Source organism: Thalassophryne amazonica, chromosome 4 (assembly GCF_902500255.1).
Source record: "Thalassophryne amazonica chromosome 4, fThaAma1.1, whole genome shotgun sequence".
Lineage (NCBI taxonomy): Eukaryota > Metazoa > Chordata > Actinopteri > Batrachoidiformes > Batrachoididae > Thalassophryne > Thalassophryne amazonica.
The window spans coordinates 120,107,773-120,127,717 of record NC_047106.1 but is presented as its reverse complement, the minus strand read 5'-3'; the positions used below and the strand labels follow the sequence as shown (position 1 = coordinate 120,127,717).

Genomic DNA, 19,945 nt, shown 5'->3' with positions numbered 1-19,945 from the left:
CTTTTTTTCAGCCACACAAGGAATTAAAGTGTTTGAGATGTTATGTTCCGAACTCTGGAGGCTTTATGTTGATTTTTTTTCTTTGTATGATCTTATGATGATGAATTCCACTGAAGCAAACAGTTAAGACTTTATTTACTGTATGTGTGAATTTACTCTGCATGATGGACAGTGGTTGTCAGCCAATCACTGGATAGCATTGACAGACATATTTGATTTATGATTAAATTACATGAAAGCCTGTAATAATCCATAAATTAGCCACATCATTGTGAAAGCCGCAGTGTTCAAAACATATGAAAAAAGTAGCGGTAATAGTCCAGAAATTTCAGAGCGCGCCTGTGAAAATCCCACATTGAGAGGTTGACATCACACTGCTGTAAAGGGGTATTGGGTCGGAGTATCTGAGACATTTTATGTAAAATGAATATGGGATCGGGCCGATACCCGATAATGGTATTGGAATTGGTGCATCACTAATAATAATAATAATAATAATAATAATAATATAATATATACGAGGTCTCTTAGATAATAAACCGACCCTTTTATTTTTTTTTTAACTATATGGATTTGAATGACATACGATTACACCAATCATGCTTGAACCCTCGTGCGCATGCGTGAGTTTTTTCACGTGTGTCGGTGACGTCATTTCCCTGTAGGCAGGCCTTGAGTGAGATGTGGTCCCGTCCTCTCGGCTGAATTCCTTTGTTTCACATGCTGCTCGAGATGGCGCGCGTTGCTTTATCAAAATTTTTTCTGGACCTGTGAGGAATATCCGAGTGGACACTATTCGAGAAATTAAGCTGGTTTTCTGTGAAAAGTTTAACGGCTGATGAGAGATTATGGGGTGTTTCTGTCGGTGTAAGGACTTCCCACGGAGCGGGACGTCCTGCAGCGCTTCCAGGCGCTGTCGTCGGCCTGTTTCGAGCTGAAAACATCCTAATTTAAGGCTTAATTCACCCAGGACATCATGAGAGAACAGAGAAGATTCAGAAGAGGCCGGCATGAGGAATTTATGCGGACATTCCACTGTTTAAGGACATTTTTTTAATGAAAGACGTGCGCGCAAATTCGCCAAGTCGTTTCCGTGACGACTCGGCAAATCTGTGTGCGCCGCGACAGGAAAAACACCTCCGTGTTGAAAACCATTTGTAGAATTCAGGCGGCTTTTAATGGCTTTCAACAAGTGAGTAACTGAGAAATTGTTTAACAGCTTGGGCATGTTCCAACTTGCCCGTTAAGATTTCCAACGGAGGTGTTTTTCCTGCAGCGACCCCCCGCGGTCGGGTCCAGCCCGACATGCGACTCTGCCCGCACGTTCTTTCATTACAAAATGACCGTTAACAATCGAATGTCCGAATAAACGAATAAATAAAAGTTCTCTGTTCTCTGACGACTTACTGCGTCAACAGAGCCTGAAATGTGGAAGTTTTCAACTTGAAACGGCGAGACGCTGCCGCCTCGAAGCGCAGATCGCCGTCAGGCGCCGTGGACCGTCCTTAAAGCGACACTACCAGACCAAAATCTCTCATCAGCCGTTAAAATTTTTACCGAAAACCAGCTGAATTTATTGAATGGTGTCCACTCAGTTGTGCCTTACAGTTTTGAAAAAATTTTTATCAAACAAAGCAACAGTCTCTGAACCATTCCTAAACAATGAAAAAAATCGACGAGCGGGTGGACGACTCCTCACTCAAAGACTGCCCACAGGCGAATGACGTAACCGACAGGCGTGAAAAAACTCTCGCATGCCCACGAGGGTTCAAGCATGTCTGATGTAATCACACGTGATTCAAATCCATATGGTTTTTGAAAAAAATAATAAGGTTGGATACTTTTCTAATAGACCTCGTATATATATATACAGTTGTATGCAAAAGTTTTGGCACCCCTGATGATTTCCATGATTTTCCTTTACAAATCATTGGTTGTTTGGCTCAGCAATTTCAGTTAATTATATCATATAGCAGACAAACAGTGATATTTGAGAAGTGAAATGAAGTTTCTAGTATTTACAGAAAGTGTGCAATAATTCTTAAAACAAAATTGGGTAGGTGCATAAATGTGGGCACACAACAGAAAAAAAAAAATTGATCAATATTGGGTATGGGGTTACTTTCTGTGCCTCTGTTGGGGGGGGGGGGGGGGCGGGGGTGCTTTCCGGTGCCGTCGGGCTGCTCCCTTGTTGGTCCGTTGTGCTGCCCTGGTGGCTCTGGTGACTGCCCTTCCTGGTCCCTGTGCCCTTCCGCTTCCCTTTTTCGCCTGGTTCCTCCTGGGGCCCTGCGTCCTGGGCTCTTCTCCGTTGTCGCTTGCAGTCGGCCGTATGGCTTCCGACGCGTCGGAGTGGTCCATGTCTTATGGTAGGGTTTTGTACTTTTATCTTGGCCCAACACACCAGCCACAGTAGTGATCGGATATATAGCTGTGATCTGGGTCTCTGTGTGTGGCTGGTTATGCATTCATGGCCGACACCACAATTTGGTTTTGGATGCTCTCAAGGGGATCAAGACTCTGGTGTCCTAGATTAGGGAATGAATGCTCACTAACTAGACAACAGACTGTCGCAGTCACTGCTTGTTCATGTGTGGTGGTTTGTTCCGGCATGTTTTATGTTGGGGCCCCGTCTCCTCGGTGTCTAAATTCACTGTTATTGCTTTCACCACTTGTCCCTCCTGATAGAAGCTTTCATTCCGTCGGCTTTGAGTAGGATGTTGTAGGGTGATCGGGAAGGGTGGATGGGGCCCACACACGCACACCACATTTACTCACACACTACATACCTTCTGTCCTGGAAGAACAAATTGCATATATGTGTATTAATGTTCGTAAATGATTCTGCCAGTGTGGCATTTACCATTACTATATATGCAGACAGGGGAAAAAAAGCAAATAAATAAATAAATAAATAAATAAATAAATGATCAATATTTAGTAAATCTTTCATTTGCAAAAATAACAGCCTCTAAATGCTTCCTATACATTAGCTTCCAAAGAGAGTCTAGATTCTGGTTGAAGGTATTTTGGACCATTCTTCCTTGCAAAACATCAGTTCATTCAGGTTTGGTAGTTTCCGAGCATGGACAGCCCACTTCACATTTAAAATCACACCACAGATTTTAAATAATATTCAAGTCTGGGGACTGAGATGGCCATTCCAGAACATTGTCCTTGTTCTTCTGCATGAATGCCTTAATAGATTTTGAGCAGTGTTTAGGGTTGTTGTCTTGTTGAAAGATCCAGCCCCGGCGCAACTTCAACTTTGTCACTGATTCATAAACATTGTTCTCAAGAATCTGTTGATATTGACTGGAATCCATGTGACCCTCAACTTTAACAAGATTCCCAGTTGTCAGAATTCGGCCCATTCAGGGCCCTGGTCATGGTTTCGTCATTTGGCCTCAGTTTTTTGTTTTTTGTTTTGATTATTCTGCCTGTGGTTTCTGTTTATCTCTGTCTTGTGTTTTATCATTTTGTTATCCTCTGTTTATGATTAGTTTGTTTCATTTATTTTCTTTGTTTCACCTGGTTGCCATGTATTTAGTTTTGTCTTTGTTCCTGTCCAATTTGTAGTTTGTTTTTCTTTATTGCTCATTGTTATGCATTTGTATTCTTTTACTCATGGTTCCTTTAGTTACTTCAGTCTCAATTTAGTTTTATCACGTTTAGTGTATTATGCTTTAGTCTCTGGTTTTGGTTATTGTTTATCTTCAGTGTTTTCTTCTGATTGCATTTCTTTGGTTGTGTATTACATTCTATGTTCATCTATTTCCTAGTTAGTCTATTTGCCACTTTATTGTTTATTGTATCACCTTTTTATTCTGCAGTCATCTGTTCCGTTTACCACTTAATTCTTAGTAACACTTATCTGTTTATTTTGATCATATGTAGTACTATTTGTTCTATTTTGGCAACATGGTGAGTTCTGTCTTTGTTAAGTTTCTCCCTCTTATTTTTGGGTCCTGACACATGAGCACTCAGTTTGTGGTATTCTGTTCTTTTTATCTCTGTTGGTTGTGGGTGTGTCACTGGCCCTTAGTTGTTTTGTCTGTCACACCCACCTGTCACTCCACTGTCTTATCTAGCCACGCCTTGTTCTCTGCACCTGCTTTACATCACGCCCTGATTACTCCCCTGGTATTTAAGCTCTCGCAGTCCTTCACTTCCCTACTAGTTTGTCAATCGTGTGTCACATCCTCGCCTTCTTTGTCACAGTCTGTTTGCCTTGTTTTTTGACCTTGCTTGTTTGACTCGATCTTCGCCACGCCGTGAACCTGACCCCTGCTAGTGTACTGAACTACGAATCTGCCTCTTGCTTGTCTGTACTGCCGCCCTGCTGACTGCCTTTTTGTGTACCGAACCATTGCCTGTTTTTTTGATAAAGCCTATTTTTACCTCCACGCTTCAGCCTGTGAGTCTGCATTTTGTGCTCTACCACTTCCTGTGCCATGCCACATGCAGTCATGACATCAGTACCTGCACTGACCACACAGTCCCACAGCATGATGGAACCACATCCAAATTTTACTGTAGGCAGCAAGTGTTTTTCTTGGAATGCTGTGTTCTTTTTCAGCCATGCATACCGCCCCTTGTTATGTCCAAATAACTCCATTTTAGTTGAATCAGTCCACAGCACCTTATCCCAAAGAAGCAGCTGGCTTTTCCAAATGTGCTTTAGCATACCTCAAGGAACTGTTTGTGGTGTGTATGCAGAAAAGGCTTCCTCTGCATTACAGCATCTCTTAGTGCAAAGTTCGCTGTATAGTTGAACGATGCACAGAGACACTGCCTGCAGCTAGATCATGTTGTAGGTCTGTGGAGAAGGTCTGTGGGTTGATTATGACTGTTCTCACCATCCTTCGCTTCAGCTTATGAGATTTTTCTTGGCCTACCACGTCAGGCCTTAACTAGTGTTGTGCCTGCAGTCTTCCATTTCCTTAGTATGTTCTTCACAGTGGAAACTGACAGCTGAAATCTCTAAGATAGCTTTTTTGTATCCTTCCCCTAAACCATGATGTTGAACAATCTTTGTTTTCAGGTCATTTGAGAGGTGTTTAGAGGCTCCTATATTGCCACTCATTAGAAGAGATGCAAAGAGGGTAAATATTTGCAAATGGCCACCTTAAATACCCTTTCTCATGATTGGATTCACCTATGTAAGGAGGTCAAGGGTCAGTGAGCTTACCAAACCAGTTTTGTGTTGCAATAATTAGTGCTAAATATATTCAAATCAATAAATGACAAGGGTGCCCAAATTCATGCACCTGCCCAATTTTGTTTAAATAATTATTGCACACTTTCTGTAAATACTAGAAACTTCATTTCACTGCTATATGATATATTTAACTGAAATTTCTGATCCAGACAACCGATGATTTATAAAGGAAAATCATGAAAATTATCAGGGGTGCCCAAACTTTTGCAGACATGGATTATATCTATCTATCTATCTATCTATCTATCTATCTATCTATCTATCTATCTATCTATCTATCTATCTATCTATCTATCTATCTATCTATCTAAAAATCTATATATATATATATATATATATATATATATATATATATATACAAAGCTCCCTCTCACCACCCCCACACAGCCCCTCCCCGGGTAGGGTCCTCTGGGAGTTTGGTGCAGTATCTTAATTGTTCCCAGGACTGCACTCTTCTGAACAGAGTCCTCTGATGTTGTGCTTGGAATCTGCTGGAGTTGGTCTTCCAATCTGGGGGTTACAACTTCTCATGCTCTTATTACCACTGGGACAACTTTGGACTTTACCTTCTCGTCAGCTCTAGTTGCTCCTTTAGCGCATGGTACTTCTCTATTTTCTCATGCTCCTTCTTTCTGATGTTACTGTCAGCTGAGATTGCCACATCGATCACAACAGTGGTCTTCTTTCCCTTGTCAACAGGCACTATGTCTGGTTGATTGGCCAGCAGCTACTTGTCTGTCTGGAATTTGAAGTCCCACAGGACCTTAGCCTTGTCATTCTCTACCACCTTTGGTGGCATTGCCCTTCTGGAGTTTGGGATGTTCCTGTACACAATTCCTGGCACTTGGCTCTGCCTCTCAGTTTACGCTATCCCAACTTTCATCCTGCTACTATGTGCTGGACTGTCTCTGTGGCACTTTTGGACTCTGTGGTGTGAGAATCTCTAGTTACTGAACTCATTCTGTGTTTTGCATACCTCTACTACCTAACAACCCCGAAAGGCTGTTGTTGAAATCTTTGGTTGCTATTTTTTGTTTGTTTGTTTGTTTTTGCCATGTACCTGACCCTATTCTTGTGTTCCGACAATCCTCCCTACCTCATTTGCTGCTCTGAGTTGAACCAATGGCTCTTACTATTGTTTACAACAATAAAATGTGTTCTAACCATCCTACGTTGTGATTCTTTACTCTGGGTTTCTTGCCTTGGTCCTTCACATTAGCAAGCACATTTGCAAAAGAAGTAAGGAAAAACACGCAAAGTTTATAAGATGAAATCTCAAGTACCCTCTAAATATGCATGTTTTCCTTTAGGGGAGTGAAACAGTTTGAGTTGATGTTTTGTTAGATGTCTAGGTTAGCAGAGGACATCCAAACAGATACATTTATGCACAGATTGGTTGTCTTAAGGCAAAGAAAGTGACAATCAGATTGGTATCACTTTAGGCAGATAGAGACATTTCCAGTGTCAGTATTGTATTGGACATGTAAAAGTAGTAGCATGTCATCCTTACTAAATATGTCAGAATATCATGTCCACAAGGATTGCACCAGGGTGTTAATGTTGGATCTTTTTCTCATCTATCAGGTGAATCATGCTGTTTGAGGTCTGGTATTTGTACTACTTTACTGCTGTTAAGCAACAAATAACACATGAAATATGAATGATTTAATTTTTATTGATGTTCATGAGTGCTTGTAACAATATTGTAATAACACAGTAATACTCATGTGACACCTGTATATAACACCATATTTTTTCTTGCCCATGCTGTACTCCATAACTGGTAATTGTTATGCTGTACTGATGGAGTGTACATCTCATCTGCTCTTTCAGTCCAGTACCGACAATCACGTGGAGGAAGATCAATGGGAACATCCCCAAAACAGCACGACTTAGGAAGTCCCAGGCTATACTTGAGATTCCCAACATCCAGCTGGAGGACTCTGGGACATATGAGTGCAAAGCTGAGAACCCCAGAGGAGGCACAGCTTTCAAAGGACATCTTCAGGTCTACAGTGAGTCTCAGCATTTTTATGTTTTCTGTTTATCTCAGCCAAGAGGGTTATTTTTTCTCACTGCCATCTGTTTGTTGGTCATTAGCAAGATTGCAGGGAAAATAATGAACAGATCTTTGAAAATGTTTGATTAAGCCAAAAATAGCAGCCATTAAATGAAAGCGATGATCACCAGTTATTTTTCTTTTGTGATGTTTTATGTTTTATAGGCAGCACTTTTAAAGAGAAAGTGATTTTCATAATACTGTGAAATATTTTTGCCTGCCATAGAAGAGCAACCATTAAATTTGTCTTAACTCCTGGAACCCCCCCACCACCACCACCAACACACACACACACACGCACACACACACACACGCACACACACGCACACACACACACACACACACACACACACACACACACAGTATGGTTAAACATGTTAAGTTTTTCTGGTTCATGTGTTCAAACAAGTGCTTTTCTTTGTTAATAAATTATTTTTAGTCATTCATTATAGATTATGAAAGTGCAGTTGTCTTTCTGAACAGTGCTGGGGTGTTATGCCATCAGTGCTGCAGTCAAAAACAGTCTTCCGTTTCAGCTTTCAGCACAGTTTCTGAGGATTTACAAAATCAGTCGTGACAGTTTGTCGTGTTGAGGAAAAGGGATCACAGCAAATCTCTCTTTACACAGCAGTCTTGAAGCAGAATTATATAGCACAAGTATCCGAGATAACCCATTGAGAAACGGCCATCACTAAAATGAACAAGCTGTGTGTGTGCTAACAAAATTATTTTAATTATCACATGTATTCGGCTCCAAAAGCTGAAGGTTTTGACATAATGCATTATTTTGTTTTCTCTAATACTCTCTTTTGGAAACTCTTTACTATTTTTCATAATATGATCTGAAGTTGATTTATTCATTGATTTTCTATACCGCTTATTCCAATTAAGGGTCATGGGTGGCTGGAGCCTTTCCCAGTGATCACTGACCGAGAGGCGTGGTACACCCTTGACAGGCCACCAGTCTATCACAGGGCTGACACGTATGCACAGACAAACACATTTACACTCTCACTCACACGTATGGTCATTTTAAAGTTTTTTATATATACAAGGTCTGTTAGAAAACTATCCGACCTTTTTATTTTTTTAAAAACTATATGGATTTGAATCATGTGCGCTTGCATCAGCCAAGTTTGAACCTTCGTGTGCATGCTTGAGTTTTTTCACGCCTGTCGGTTGCGTCATTGGGGCAGGCTTTGAGTGAGCACTGGTCCACCCCCCTCGTCTGATTTTTATTGTCAGGGAAATGGCTGAGTGATTGGAGCAATGCTGAATCAAATTTTTCCAGAAACTGTGAGAGACAGCCAGGTGGAAACCATTCGGAAGATTCAGACAGCTTTTGGTGAGGATACTCTGGGCGTCACAAAGATTAAGGAGAGTTACAACCAGATTAAAGACGGCTCACAGTGGCGCAGGGCGCGCCGCGCTCCGAGTGACCATCGACAGGCTGAAACAACCAGATCATTTCCAAAGTGAAGGCTGTGTTGATCCGGGACGTCGTTTGACTACCAGAGAAATTGCAGAAGAGTTAGACATCAGCACTTTTGCGGCACATTCCACTGTTACAGGAGATTTTGTAATGAAAGACGTGCGGAGGAATTCGCGCGTCGGGACGGAGCCGCAATGGCGCGCAACTAAAAGCAAGTCCGTGTTGGAAACCATTCGGAAGATTCAGACGGCTTTCGGTGGCTTTTCAGTCGAGTGAGTATCCAAGAAATTGGGCATGTCACAACTTGTCCTGTGAGACTTCCAACACGGACATGCTTTTTGTTGTATATATATATATGATCTTTGGCTACTTGAGCCCCAGTTTATATACATTCTAAATTTAGCGTCACAAAAGAATTACTCTTTTTTCAAGGCTTTAAAAAGTAATGAAGACGGGGAACACTTATTCCTCCTGAAAAGTATGGATATGCACACCACAGCAGCACATTTGTTCCATCCTTTTAGTGACAATTTTGTACACTGGAACAACTTGCATCAACCTAAAAAAAAAAATAGTGTAATTTGTTACATCTCAATGTATGTTCTTCTCAAACTAAATTTTTAATGTAAGGTATCAACCATAAAATAACTCTTGAATGTAGGTGTAACAAATTAGAGTTTTTTTTTTCTTCTTCTTTTCTAAGTAGAAGGGAACACACACATCAAAAACATCCACATTAGGGTCATGTTCCTTTTATTGCCCTTGACCAAGACATCATCTCTACATCTGAAGTTGGGCCCCGGGTGTTGTGTGGGCCGCTGAAGAGGAGGTACTGCTGGCCCACCACCACCAGAGGGCGCCCTGCCTGGAGTGCGGGCTCCAGGCACCAGAGGGCGCTGCCGCCGACGAGGGCTGCCAGGGTGACAGCTGTCACCCATTACTGGACACAGCTGACTGCACTCAGGACGGAGGTATATCAGCAGGACAGCGTCTCCACCTCAGTGCCGAGATATCGCCTTGAGATTAAGGTAACCTTCTCTGCAAGCTCATATTGAAGACTCTGATAAACCTTGGTAAACCTTTTCAGGACAGCTGACTACAGAAAGCTACTTGCTTGGATAAGTACTCACCTTTCCTGCTTCATTGTAACAAGAGGTGGAGGCGGCTTCTCCCCTCTCCGTCTACTGGGTGCTGTCGCATCCATACCTGTGTGTTTGTGCTCTTTCCCGCCAGCAGTACCGGATCCGACGAGCGGAGGCAGTGGCCACCTGGGAATTCGGGACTTGGCGGTTCCAGTACTTCTGGGGTTCGGTGGCAGAGGAGATCTGGGTGGTTCCGGTTCGACTAGGACGGACGCCTCCTACCTTCGAGCCTGCCCACACGACACCAGCAGATTTCGGCTTCAAACTCCAAATTATTAATTGTTGTATTGGTTGTGCTCTTTTCACAACAGTAAAACTTGTTATTCACCTTTCTCCATTGTCCGTTCATTGCGCCCCCTGTTGTGGGTCCGTGTACCTACACTTTCACAACAGGATATCTCGGCCAGCGTCATGGATCCCGAGGGGCGTCAACCGGCTGTTGAACGGCCAATGGAAGAACAGGGCGCAGCGGCGGCTTCGGGAGGGGTAGTCGGTGAGTTGCAGCGGATCCTCACCGCTTTCACCACTCGGATCGATTTCATGACCGAGCAGCACGTTCTCCTAAACCGCAGGGTGGAGGCTCTCGCCGCACAAGTGGAAGCGCGCCTCCGGGCGCCGCTGCGGCTCTCCCTCCCGAGGACCCTGCGTGTGAGAGTGACGTTCCACTGGTCGTTCAACGGTCCCTTCCTCCGTCCCCAGAAGCTTACATAAGCCCTCCAGAACCGTACGGAGGCTGTGTGGAGACGTGCGCGGATTTTTTGATGCAATGTTCGCTCGTCTTCGCACAGCGTCCCGTGATGTACGCGACTGACGCTAGCAAAGTAGCTTATGTCATAAACCTGCTTCGCGGGGAGGCACGCGCTTGGGCTACAGCGCTCTGGGAGCAGAACTCACGGCTCCTTCATTCATACGATGGGTTTGTACAGGAGCTCAGAACGGTGTTCGATCATCCCAACAGAGGCGAGTCCGCTTCAACCGCACTACTGTCCATACGACAGGGGCGTCGGAGCGCAGCTGCCTATGCAGTCGCCTTCCGCATCGCGGCGGCGAGATCCGGCTGGAATAGCACTGCCCTCCGCGCTGCCTTTGTAAACGGACTGTCTCTGGTCCTAAAAGAGCACCTGGTGGCTAAGGACGAACCGCGGGATTTAGATGGGCTCATCGATCTAGTTATACGACTCGACAACCGGGTAGAAGAACGCCGTCGGGAACGAGGCGAAGGGCGTGGCCAGGCACGCGTCGTCCCTCTCCCTTCCGGGTCCGATCGAGCTCCGCCCTCCCCACGCTCCTCTGTTCCTGCGCTCCGTGGGGTCACAGCTCCCCCTACTGACGAAGCTAGGGACACGAGTAGGGCAACATTTAGGGCACCAGATGCACAAAGGAGATGGACCCACGGAGCGTGTCTTGTTTGTGGTTCAATAGAGCACCATGTGAGAGACTGCCCCGAGCGGTCAAACGCCAACGCCCGCCCTTAGAGACTGGGCCAGGGGTGGGCCAAAACATTCACGTGGGACATACCCACATTGCTACACGACTCCCAGTCACGATCCTGTTTGAGGATTCAACCCTGAAGGCCCCAGCACTGGTGGACACGGGCTCTGAGGGGAATCTGCTAGACAGTAGATGGGCCAGGGAGATAGGGCTCCCTCTGGTGGCTCTTACCTCGCCTGTGCAGGTTCGAGCACTAGATGGCTCCCTACTCCCACCAATCACACACAAGACACCTCCAGTAACTCTGGTGGTGTCAGGCAACCACCGGGAGGTGATCGAGTTCTTCGTGACTCAGGCCACCTCCCGTGTGGTTTTAGGATTTCCATGGATGCTTAAGCACAATCCCCGGATTGATTGGCCGTCCGGGGTGGTGGTTCAGTGGAGCGAAACCTGCCATCGGGAGTGTCTCGGTTCCTCGGTTCCGCCCGGCTCCCAAGCTAAGGAGGAGGTCCGAGTCCCGCCCAATCTGAAGGCGGTGCCAGCGGAGTACCATGACCTTGCGGACGTGTTCAGCAAGGATCTGGCTCTCACGCTTCCTCCCCACCGCCCGTACGATTGTGCCATTGATTTGGTTCCAGGCAGTGAGTTCCCGTCCAGTAGGCTGTACAACCTCTCACGGCCGGAACGCGAATCAATGGAGACCTACATCCGGGACTCATTAGCCGCCGGGTTGATCCGGAATTCCACCTCACCGATGGGCGCTGGTTTCTTTTTTGTGGGTAAAAAAGATGGCGGACTTCGTCCATGCATTGATTACAGGGGGTTGAATGAGATCACGGTTCGCAACCGATACCCGTTGCCCTTGTTGGATTCAGTGTTCACCCCCTTGCATGGAGCCAGAATCTTCACCAAGCTGGATCTTAGGAACGCGTACCATTTGGTTCGGATTCGGAAGGGAGACGAATGGAAGACGGCATTTAACACCCCCTTAGGTCATTTTGAGTACCTGGTCATGCCGTTCGGTCTCACTAATGCTCCCGCGACCTTCCAAGCGTTGGTACACGATGTCTTGCGGGACTTCCTGCACCGGTTCGTCTTCGTATATCTAGACGATATACTCATCTTTTCTCCGGATCCTGAGACCCATGTCAAGCATGTACGTCAGGTCCTACAGCGGTTGTTGGAGAACCGTCTGTTTGTGAAGGGCGAGAAGTGTGAGTTCCACCGCACTTCTTTGTCCTTCCTGGGGTTTATCATCTCCTCTAACTCCGTCGCCCCGGACCCGGCCAAGGTTGCGGCGGTGAGAGACTGGCCCCAACCCACAAGCCGTAGGAAGCTGCAACAGTTCCTCGGCTTTGCTAATTTCTACAGGAGGTTCATCAAGGGCTACAGTCAGGTAGTTAGCCCCCTGACAGCCCTGACCTCTCCAAAAGTTCCCTTCACCTGGTCGGACCGGTGCGAGGCCGCGTTCAAGGAGTTGAAACGGCGCTTCTCGTCTGCACCAGTTCTGGTGCAGCCCGATCCTAGCCGCCAGTTAGTGGTTGAAGTGGATGCCTCGGACTCAGGGATAGGAGCGGTGCTCTCCCAGAGCGGGAAGACCGATAAGGTCCTTCACCCGTGTGCCTATTTTTCCCGCAGGTTGACCCCCGCTGAACGGAACTATGACGTCGGCAATCGGGAACTCCTTGCTGTGAAAGAGGCCCTCAAAGAGTGGAGACATCTGTTGGAGGGAACAGCCGTGCCATTCACGGTTTTCACTGACCATCGGAACCTGGAGTACATCAGGACCGCTAAGCGTCTGAAACCCAGGCAAGCCCGCTGGTCACTGTTCTTTGGCCGTTTTGACTTCCGGATTACCTACCGCCCCGGGACCAAGAACCAGAGATCGGATGCATTGTCCCGGGTGCACGAAGATGAGGTCAAAACGGAACCGTCGGATCCCCCGGATCCCATCATCCCGGAGTCCGCTATCGTGGCCGCCCTCACCTGGGACGTGGAGAAGACCGTCCGGGAGGCCCTGACCCGTGTCCCGGACCCCGGAAACGGACCAAAGAACAAACTATACGTCCCACCAGAGGCCAGGGCCGCAGTCCTAGACTTCTGTCACGGTTCTAAGCTCTCCTGTCACCCGGGGGTGCGAAGGACCGTGACAGTCGTCCGGCAACGCTTCTGGTGGGCATCCCTGGAGGCCGATGTCCGGGATTACGTCCAGGCCTGTACCACCTGCGCCAGGGGCAAGGCCAACCACCAGAAGACCTCAGGGCAGCTACAGCCACTGCCCGTGCCTCATCGCCCCTGGTCCCACATCGGCCTGGACTTCGTCACGGGTCTCCCGCCGTCCCAGGGAAACACCGTCGTCTTCACGATAGTGGACCGTTTCTCCAAGGCGGCCCACTTCGTGGCCCTCCCGAAGCTTCCAACGGCCCAGGAGACAGCGGACCTCCTGGTCCACCACGTCGTCCGTCTGCATGGTATACCATCAGACATCGTCTCCGATCGCGGTCCCAGTTCACCTCACACGTCTGGAGGAGCTTCTAGCCGGGAACTGGGGGCCACGGTCAGCCTCTCGTCTGGGTATCATCCCCAGACCAACGGGCAAGCAGAGCGGGCGAACCAGGACTTGGAGCAGACACTACGCTGTGTGACAGCCGCGCACCCGACGGCCTGGAGTACCCACCTGGCCTGGATCGAGTACGCTCACAACAGCCAAGTGTCATCAGCCACCGGCCTCTCCCCGTTTGAGGTGTGCTTGGGGTATCAGCCCCCCTTGTTTCCGGTGGTCGAGGGAGAGGTCGGTGTGCCCTCGGTCCAGGCCCACCTACGGAGGTGCCGTCGGGTGTGGCGTGCCGCCCGCTCTGCCTTGTTGAAGGCCCGGACGAGAGCGAAGACACATGCAGACCGGCGGCGGGCCCCGGCTCCCACGTATCGTCCTGGGCAGGAGGTATGGTTGTCCACCAAGGACATTCCCCTTCAAGTGGACTCCCCCAAGCTCCAAGACCGATACATCGGCCCCTTCAAGGTCCTCAAAATCATCAATCCCGCCGCAGTGAGGCTTCAGTTGCCGGCCTCGCTGCGGATTCACCCGGTATTCCACGTCTCCCGGATAAAGCCCCATCACACCTCACCCCTCTGCACCCCGGGTCCGGCACCACCTCCTGCCCGGATCATCGACGGGGAACCGGCTTGGACCGTGCGTCGGCTCCTCGATGTCCGTCGAATGGGTCGGGGTCTTCAGTACCTGGTGGACTGGGAGGGGTACGGCCCCGAAGAACGCTCCTGGGTGAAGAGGAGCTTCATCCTGGACCCGGCCCTCCTGGCCGACTTCTACCGTCGCCATCCGGACAAGCCCGGTCGTGCGCCAGGAGGCGCCCGTTGAGGGGGGGGTCCTGTTGTGTGGGCCGCTGAAGAGGAGGTACTGCTGACCCACCACCACCAGAGGGCGCCCTGCCTGGAGTGCGGGCTCCAGGCACCAGAGGGCGCTGCCGCCGACGAGGGCTGCCAGGGTGACAGCTGTCACCCATTACTGGACACAGCTGACTGCACTCAGGACGGAGGTATATCAGCAGGACAGCGTCTCCACCTCAGTGCCGAGATATCGCCTTGAGATTAAGGTAACCTTCTCTGCAAGCTCATATTGAAGACTCTGATAAACCTTGGTAAGCCTTTTCAGGACAGCTGACTACAGAAAGCTACTTGCTTGGATAAGTACTCACCTTTCCTGCTTCATTGTAACAAGAGGTGGAGGCGGCTTCTCCCCTCTCCGTCTACTGGGTGCTGTCGCATCCATACCTGTGTGTTTGTGCTCTTTCCCGCCAGCAGTACCGGATCCGACGAGCGGAGGCAGTGGCCACCTGGGAATTCGGGACTTGGCGGTTCCGGTACTTCTGGGGTTCGGTGGCAGAGGAGATCTGGGTGGTTCCGGTTCGACTAGGACGGACGCCTCCTACCTTCGAGCCTGCCCACACGACACCAGCAGATTTCGGCTTCAAACTCCAAATTATTAATTGTTGTATTGGTTGTGCTCTTTTCACAACAGTAAAACTTGTTATTCACCTTTCTCCATTGTCCGTTCATTGCGCCCCCTGTTGTGGGTCCGTGTACCTACACTTTCACAACACCGGGCATTGGACTGTGGTTGCTCACTACTCTTAGCAGTTAGAGGACAAATTTCATTATATGTATCCATGTATGAAGTGTGCACGCTAAAAAAATGAGCCGCTGTCTCAATGAGAAAAAGTGATGTAACAGTTCACATAGATTTTTTTAAGCTATTTCAACAAACCTAGAGAAGTCTTGCGGCATTAACTCAGTTGAAAGTTGAAATAACTAAGTTGAAATAACTTTAAAAAATCTATGCAAATTCTTAAACCAATTTTTCTCATTAAGATAGCGGTTCCTTCAACAGATCCAATTTCAACTTCAATTTTTCAATTTATTTTCATTTATATAGCACCAAATCACAACAGAGTTGCCTCAAGGCGCTTCATACAAGTAAGGTCTAACCTTACTAACCCCCAGAGCAGCAGTGGTAGGGATCCTTCTCCAATATGGGAGAACACTGTAGCCGGTTCACTGATTTTCCATTCTTGGTCCACTTTTCAATCAATCAATCAATCAATCAATTTTATTTATATAGCGCCAAATCACAACAAACAGTTGCCCCAAGGCGCTTTATATTGTAAGGCAAGGCCATACAATAATTACGTAAAAACCCCAATGGTCAAAACGACCCCCTGTGAGCAAGCACTTGGCGACAGTGGGGAGGAAAAACTCCCTTTTAACAGGAAGAAACCTCCAGCAGAACCAGGCTCAGGGAGGGGCAGTCTTCTGCTGGGACTGGTTGGGGCTAAGGGAGAGAACGAGGAAAAAGACATGCTGTGGAGGGGAGCAGAGATCAATCACGAATAATTAAATGCAGAGTGGTGCATACAGAGCATCATGGGAACCCCCCAGCAGTCTAAGTCTAAGTCTATAGCAGCATAACTAAGGGATGGTTCAGGGTCACCTGATCCAGCCCTAACTATAAGCTTTAGCAAAAAGGAAAGTTTTAAGCCTAATCTTAAAAGTAGAGAGGGTGTCTGTCTCCCTGATCCGAATTGGGAGCTGGTTCCACAGGAGAGGAGCCTGAAAGCTGAAGGCTCTGCCTCCCATTCTACTCTTACAAACCCTAGGAACTACAAGTAAGCCTGCAGTCTGAGAGCGACGCGCTCTATTGGGGTGATATGGTACTATGAGGTCCCTAAGATAAGATGGGACCTGATTATTCAAAACCTTATAAGTAAGAAGAAGAATTTTAAATTCTATTCTAGAATTAACAGGAAGCCAATGAAGAGAGGCCAATATGGGTGAGATATGCTCTCTCCTTCTAGTCCCCGTTAGTACTCTAGCTGCAGCATTTTGAATTAACTGAAGGCTTTTCAGGGAACTTTTAGGACAACCTGATAATAATGAATTACAATAGTCCAGCCTAGAGGAAATAAATGCATGAATTAGTTTTTCAGCATCACTCTGAGACAAGACCTTTCTAATTTTAGAGATATTGCGTAAATGCAAAAAAGCAGTCCTACATATTTATTTAATATGCGCTTTGAATGACATATCCTGATCAAAAATGACTCCAAGATTTCTCACAGTATTACTAGAGGTCAGGGTAATGCCATCCAGAGTAAGGATCTGGTTTGATACCATGTTTCTAAGATTTGTGGGGCCAAGTACAATAACTTCAGTTTTATCTGAGTTTAAAAGCAGGAAATTAGAGGTCATCCATGTCTTTATGTCTGTAAGACAATCCTGCAGTTTAGCTAATTGGTGTGTGTCCTTGGTGTGTGTGTGTTAGCAAAGAAAGTCATGAAGTCATTACTAGTTAAAGTTAAAGGAATACTCGGCTCAATAGAGCTCTGACTCTTTGTCAGCCTGGCTACAGTGCTGAAAAGAAACCTGGGGTTGTTCTTATTTTCTTCAATTAGTGATGAGTAGTAAGATGTCCTAGCTTTACGGAGGGCTTTTTTATAGAGCAACAGACTCTTTTTCCAGGCTAAGTGAAGATCTTCTAAATTAGTGAGACGCCATTTCCTCTCCAACCTATGGGTTATCTGCTTTAAGCTGCGAGTTTGTGAGTTATACCACGGAGTCAGGCACTTCTGATTTAATGCTCTCTTTTTCAGAGGAGCTGCAGCATCCAAAGTTGTCTTCAATGAGGATGTAAAACTATTGACGAGATACTCTATCTCACTTACAGAGTTTAGGTAGCTACTCTGCACTGTGTTGGTATATGGCATTAGAGAACATAAAGAAGGAATCATATCCTTAAACCTAGTTACAGCGCTTTCTGAAAGACTTCTAGTGTAATGAAACTTATTTCCCACTGCTGGGTAGTCCATCAGAGTAAATGTAAATGTTATTAAGAAATGATCAGACAGAAGGGAGTTTTCAGGGAATACTGTTAAGTCTTCAATTTCCATACCATAAGTCAGAACAAGATCTAAGATATGATTAAAGTGGTGGGTGAACTCATTTACATTTTGAGCAAAGCCAATTGAGTCTAATAATAGATTAAATGCAGTGTTGAGGCTGTCATTCTCAGCATCTGTGTGGATGTTAAAATTGCCCACTATAATTATCTGAGCTAAGCACTAAGTCAGACAAAAGTTCTGAAAATTCACAGAGAAACTCACAGTAACGACCAGGAGGACGATAGATAACAACAAATAAAACTGGTTTCTGGGACTTCCAATTTGGATGGACAAGACTAAGAGTCAAGCTTTCAAATGAATTAAAGCTCTGTCTGGGTTTTTGATTAATTAATAAGCTGGAATGGAAGATTGCTGCTAATCCTCCGCCTCGGCCCGTGCTACGAGCGTTCTGGCAGTTAGTGTGTACTTTTGGCCGGTACTGATTACAACAGACCAGAAACAATCACAGGAGCTGCAGTTTGTGAGATGCTCTGGCACAGTCACAACTGGACCCTTGTCAAGTCACTCAAATTTTGGTGTGTCTGTGTTTTTTCCAACTTCCAACATTCAAGGACAAAATGTCAACTTATTATCTAATATATCCCACCCACTGACAGGGGCCAGTGTAACAAGATAATCAATGTTATTCAGTGACCTGTAAGTGGTGTTGTGGCTAATTGGTTTAAGTATCATCTGTTTGCGTGTGTGTGTGTGTGTATGTGTGTGTGTGTGTGTGTGCACAAGCACGCGCATGCATTTTTGTCTTCATTTGTATGCCAGTAAAAGAGCACTTAAAAAATTAAATTTTTACAATAATTTCTAATTGTGTCAAATATGGTCAAATTTCCAAAAAATCTAATGTTAGAGAGATTTATAGCACAAACCATGATTTCACAAAGACAACACACAAGGGATAGTCATCAATAAATCATAAATTAATGGTTCTGATGTCTTGTAAAACCGTAGATGGAATTTCACCAAAAAATAATGTTTGAAGTGTATTTTTAAAGGTAATTATTTGATATTTAGTACCCACTCATTGTTTTTGCAGTGTCTGTATCATGATTTTTAAATTGTGTTAAAGATTTTATGTACTTGGGTCATTTAAAAACAGATTTCCTTTGTCAGTATACAAGTTGGCTGATTTTCTTTCCAACCTGTGAACCAACAATGCAGTGAGCTCCTTGAATTATTGACTTTGCCCTTCGTCAAATGTTGCTGTGCGTATACATCAGTGCATGGCTTCTATTCCCTCTGTTGTCTGTGCTGTGTGCAAAATGAAGTGTCTCAGCCTTGGTGGGACACATTTTCAAGGCCCTACAGTTCTTGACACCTTCTATACTGTCGACATCACAAGGAGAATAGGGAGCCTAATTTGTAGCAGCCGCACGTTAAATGTAATTTACACAGGTCATTTGGTAGTTTGAACCTTCATTGTGAAAGAGACCTTCTAGACCATAATCATTCAATCAAAGCACACAAAAAGTACCCTGAAGCTACCATATGTAAAGGCTAGAAAGGAACGTGCTTGGCATATTCCCAATAAACCAGCTGATTGTAATTAGTTCAGATCTTCAGGCAGGTGGATGAGCTAATTATTGAGATTACTTGTTTTAGGTGCACAGGTAGAAGCAACACATGGGACGTTTTTTACTTTCTGAAGCTGGATTTGACAAATCTGGATCAGACTAATGCTGCACTCACATGTAGGCAGTGTGCAACATAAAACTGATGTTCCATTATTTTCAAAGAGATGATGTTGGAAAAATCAGCCACACCAACAACACAGGCAGAATTTGAAATTACATGCTTTTTTTTCCCGCTAGCCCCAACAACAAGGACAAACCCAACGTTGATTTACTTTTACAATGGCAATAGATGGACAGTGACAGGTTTATTATTTTAGTGCAGATACACACTGTTTTGCATCATATTGAAAAATGACATGAGACATGACAGAGAAAATAAGCTGTAACATCACAGTGACACTAACAATTACTGCCCCAGCTTCCTGTTTGAAAATAACTGCAAAATATGAAATGTTCTTTCAGTTAAGTGAATTAATATCTGTCTAAATACAGTAATGCTTAATGTTCAATTCAATGTATTTCTAAATCCAAATCACATCATAAGTCACCTCAAGGTAGTTCACAAGGGTAATGTCTGGCCTTACCCCCTGAGCAAGCATGTAAGCAATAGCGGTAAGGAAAA

The 19,945-nt window shown here is 45.8% G+C and overlaps 1 protein-coding gene across 1 annotated transcript in view; it reads left to right on the top strand.

Annotated features, from left to right (window-relative positions):
- Positions 1 to 19,945, top strand: part of cntn5 (contactin 5) — a 918,586-nt gene that overhangs the window by 657,710 nt on the left and 240,931 nt on the right. Inside the window, exon 9 of the mRNA XM_034168485.1 lies at positions 7,052 to 7,233. Coding sequence (XP_034024376.1) covers positions 7,052 to 7,233 — 182 coding nt within the window. The remainder of the gene's footprint in view (positions 1 to 7,051; positions 7,234 to 19,945) is intronic.